This window comes from Bactrocera latifrons, unplaced genomic scaffold (assembly GCF_001853355.1).
Source record: "Bactrocera latifrons isolate USDA-ARS-PBARC rearing strain unplaced genomic scaffold, ASM185335v1 scaffold_1310, whole genome shotgun sequence".
Lineage (NCBI taxonomy): Eukaryota > Metazoa > Arthropoda > Insecta > Diptera > Tephritidae > Bactrocera > Bactrocera latifrons.
In genome coordinates, this window is record NW_017534754.1 from 1 (window position 1) to 4,955 (window position 4,955).

The 4,955-nt window shown below is 33.8% G+C and overlaps 1 protein-coding gene across 1 annotated transcript in view; it reads right to left on the reverse strand.

The window, feature by feature from the left end:
- Positions 1 to 3,583: 3,583 nt before the first annotated feature.
- LOC108965025 (oxysterol-binding protein-related protein 2-like) overlaps positions 3,584 to 4,955 on the reverse strand; it is a gene marked incomplete at both ends in the record, with an annotated part of 24,062 nt that continues 22,690 nt past the window's right edge. The window contains one exon of the mRNA XM_018927181.1: positions 3,584 to 3,842. Within this exon, the coding sequence (XP_018782726.1) occupies positions 3,584 to 3,842 (259 nt within the window). The remainder of the gene's footprint in view (positions 3,843 to 4,955) is intronic.

Here is a 4,955-nt window from a genome sequence, read left to right on the forward strand (position 1 = left end):
AAGAATTGCACATATAATTACTTTATTCTCTAGTTTCTTGTTTTGGGCTACACTCGTGAATTCCTAAGTAAGAATTAATGAGCCCGGTTATCCTGAAAAAAGCGGAGGGAACTAGTTTTTTCTAGAAGAGACAGCGTTTATAACGAGCTCGTAAATAACCAGTACAAAGGAGCGACCCTTGGTCTAGACGCAAGGGCAAGTATTATCATTGGAGCTGAAACTGAACCCAGCTTCAACAACGACACAAGCATCTGTCAGAACAACACCCTGTATAAAAGATTTTAAAAGTCGATGACCCTGCAGAAACGCCGTAAGCGTAGAAGCGTAGCACTGTATATCTGCTCAGAAGAACTGCAAGCTGCAACAGCTATGAATTTTAGATCAACTGAATAGGCTGAGCCGTCCGACAAATGGATGAAGACAAAGGGCGTGGATAGTAGTACCCTACTTTGATTTCAGCTGTGTAGTAATGCCGTAGTAAGGCATTTGAGCAGCACGGTGCTTCTTGACAATTTTCGGGATATTTGCGCTTTGGAATAAGCTGGTGAAATGTGTGATAATAGTTGACGATATGTTTTGTAGCAATACAAATAAACGAAATTGTTTTCCCACTCCTTCAGATTTTGAGAACGCAATTTATGATTTTTTTTATATTCTTACAAAGTTGCTTCTTTTAGTATCATTTAATTTTATGAAGCTCTCGCAATATTTTAACCCACTTGTGAATAGTTCGCTTCACATTTTTATACCACTTGAATATGAACGATGCTGGTGTGTCGATAGAACCGACAAACAATTTGAACGTTTTTCTTTCGGACAAGTTCTTTTTCTTCCCCTTAAACAATTTAATATTGGGGTCTTTCATTTGTTGCTGCGTTGACCATTTTTTCGAGATTGCTCCCGCAAAGGTTACGATTTTTCTCGTAATACTTCGCTATAGTGCGTATTTACAAGAATGGGCTCCAAATTGCTTGTGGGAATGTTTTTTGTTGAAAAAAATTGAAAGCAGTGGACTGAAATTTGATAAATTTTTCTCTTGTTTCTTTCTAAATTTTATGCAAGTTCATTAGTATCGTACTTGCTTATCGACGAATATTTTCTGATTTTCGATTTTTCTTTTAAAGTTTTGGAGGCTTATCCAGAAATTGCCAATATTTTCTTTTTTTAATTCTAACACTGATTAGCAATTGCCTTCAAGCGGTGACGATAAAAATGAAGTACAGTATCATAGTAGAATATTACTCTCAGAAATAAATTTGGTGCATGAAATATATTCGATTCTTCTAGAGACTTGTTTCAGATTATTTTGAATCTGTGCTCATTTAGAAAATGTATAGAATTAAAATTTTGAACTAAAGTTTTCAAACCAAAAATGTCGCTCATTACTGCCATCTCCTGTGTAAAATTAAAGTTTTTTATCTTAATTGAGTGCTTAATTATGACACCTCATAAGTTTTCTTTTTTTGTGTTATGTGGGCATGGAAGTGTTTCCGTACGCCATTTACGAAAGCTTCTATCCTTTTATCCAATTAACACGTGCACCAAGCTTCAATACAGCATCTAATTTTTTTACTCAATTTGCTGGCAGACAAGCGGACGAACAGACAGAAAATCGGAATTTAACTTGTTTCGTCATACTTATTAGTTGTAGACTGTGGGTATACATTGAGTCAAAGAAAAAAATTATTTTGGAAAGTTGGTAGTTGCCTTTAACTACTGCGAAGTGGTGATTCAGTTTTATTAAAAACACGAGCCGAACTCGAATGTTACAAAGCCTTCAAAGATGGTCTAGAGATCGTTGAAGACATGGCTCGCTCTCGGCCACCTTCAACTGATAAAAATATTAAAAACAAAACTAACATCTTTAGTAACTCATTGGTTCTACACAGCAGTTGTTAGGCCGATTATGACATACATTATGTTGGTATGGTGATCAGTAAAGGAAGAGAAATATGCTATAGGTGTATGAAAAGCATTGTAAGAGCAATTAGTACAGTATTCTATAAGCATTCTAACCCAATACCACAGATGTTCGAAATCCTATAAAATTCAAATTAAATTCGGCCTCGGATCACAGGGCTAAGCATATATACGGATGAGTTCAAACTTGATATTCTACAGGGTGGTGGTGTCAAAATTAGATGTTAAAATTGCCTTCCATCAACCCAGTAGATAAAGTTAATGGCATTAAGTACAAAGGTACCGTGTCAGATCATTGGTTATTTATTATTATCTCTGATTCTGAGGCATGTCTTTAACTTTTAGATTAGTTAATGATTTATCATCTGCCTCTCTGTCAAAATCACTAATATAGGGTTTCTTATAACTAAACTATTTAGCGACAACGATTGTTGGGAGATAGCAGTGTATGTATCCGTCTCATCTTCGAACCTTAAGAGCTCAACATAAAAAATATAAAATTTGGTTTCTTGTTTTCGAATTATCTCTTCCTGTTCACTTACTTTAATTTGCTCTTCATATATTCCGCTTCACTAAGCCTCGTCCTTACATAACTCATTCCAACAATTTGTAATTTAAGAACCCGAATGAAAAAAAAAGATATTGAATTGAAAGTTTGGTTTTTCGTACTTAAGCCTGATCTTAAATCCGCCACTATGTCTACCAGACTACTGTAGTGGTAAAGATCGGAGCAATTATAGAAAGTTTTCTTGTTCTGACAAAACGCTCAAAACAAGGAATATATTTATATATTCAGATAACCAAGCGTCGTTGAAATCACAAAGTCTCTTAGGGCAACAAAGATAATGAAAGAACGCCTTTAACTCTAAGTGGATTTGACATCCTATTTCACAATAGCTTGCTATGGGTTCCAGGCTATAATTATATTCCTGGTAAGTACAATAAGTCTCCTGATAGTAGAAATTTATTTAAATATTTTTGTCAATGGTAGTGGAGTCAGTCCTTAATTTGCTCAACAAGGAGGCTAACGTGGCACTAATAAAATATGAGATACACATGACGGCAACTAAAATTAAAATACAATGACATTGGAACTTTAGTATGAGTGCTACTAGGTTACAGTCTATTTTGTAGAGCCATCAAATTGAATACCCCCTACAATGACTATTGAAAAAGCTTTATATAAAAAAATAATCGCAACTACCGGTCGAAGACTTCTTGAAGATATTTCGGAAAGTTTTTATATTGATTAACATTATCAGAAGCATGGTCTAGTTCAGAGAGGACATCCAGTGTTTCGTAATAGGCGGTCTTATACCCTGGGTTCGTCGAAAGATAGGTTATAATTAGCAGTTCAGATGACATTATATAGTTCGACCAATATAATTCTGGCCAAAATTGCAAAGCATCCAAGAATCATGCTTTTTGTATTTATTAAGTTTTCCCACATTTAAATATTATTAAAAATTATAGTATTAATTAAAATTCGATTATATCTATGTACTTAGGTATATTATCTTCCAGACATTTTTTTTAATGCTTTCGAAACATGCATTTCACAGGTTTTAGTAACTTGTTATTATTTATGAAATCATTCCCCTAAAAAATTTAATTGAAGTGTGTTTATAAAAAGAATAATTGTTTATTATAATTAATTATTCACCTGGTTAGTTCAACAGTAACCACTCCTTTGGGCTGGATATTTATACTCTTTCCCATGAACTTTATTTTTGGGTTAATCGATCCATAGAACTTGTAGTCAGAAGATTCGGCATGAAAAGCAGAAATCGGTGGGTGATGTGATACTTGTTCGCATAAAATTTTGAAATCATTCCTTCGCAGTTCATACGTTTCTCCCAAAAGTGGATTAAATGGTTTTCCAACACGTTCCCAGTTTGATGCTAATGCCGACACAGCGAAAGCTATGTATATGTAAGAAATATTGAAACTACATGTTAAACTTTATTTATTTAATGTAATATGTAATAATTGTCTTTCCCAGCTACTTTTTTTTATTTCTCTGAATTACAGCGCAGTCTATTTTTAATTAACAAAGAATAATAATTACTGTTACAAAAAATCTACCGGTTACACCCGAATTTAATATTATTTACTTATTATACCCTAAACAGAGTATATTATTTGATACGAAGTTTGTAACACCCACAAGGAAACTTCGGATACCCTATAAAATATAAACATTAATTATATTTGAAATTGGCACACTTCGTTTTCTCCCCAAGAAGCTGCTCAATTTTTGGAGCTTGCAAATATCGGACCAGTATAGAATGTTGATTGTTTTGTCAGAAAAAAGTAAAAAAAAAAAAAAATTAGTTGAATAAACGCATAGCATCTTTTTCTTGACATTCTTCACTCGTATTTCTATTTCCCCCTTCGGCAATAACCTGTTCATTCGACTGATATTTATTTCTTCGGATTTACCTTTTGAAGTGTGGAAACAAAAATTTATTTATGTGGGGTTCGTTACCCTCTTCTGTCACCAACAGAGAACGTATATTTATAGAGAAGGTTCACGATGTCAAAAATTTAGGGATATTTCAATTTTGGGATATTTACAGTTTTGGATGAGTGTGTTTCACCACAGAAAATTATTAGCGCGTTTCGCCACTTTACATCAGGCAGAGAACGTATATATATATATGAGTATAGAGAAGGTGCAGGTTCGACTGCGAACATTTGTTAGATTTATGGTAGGGAATTCACCTCATAACGACAGAAGTCACGCTGTTAAATTTTAACGGTTCTCCACATATTCAACTCAGAATATGAAGAGAAATAAATATATGTATTTACGGCATATGATGAAATGGCATATATGCCGAAGCCAGAGAATATGAAGAGACATAAAAATATGTATGCATGCCCATGATAATACTCCGTTTTGCTTGTTTATATTTTGTTTTACTGTTGACAGCGAACATTTGTACAAAACACACCTCTCACACAGAGAATATAAAGCCATTTTTTTATGTTTTCTGTCTCACATACCCAACAATATGAAAAGATATGAATAT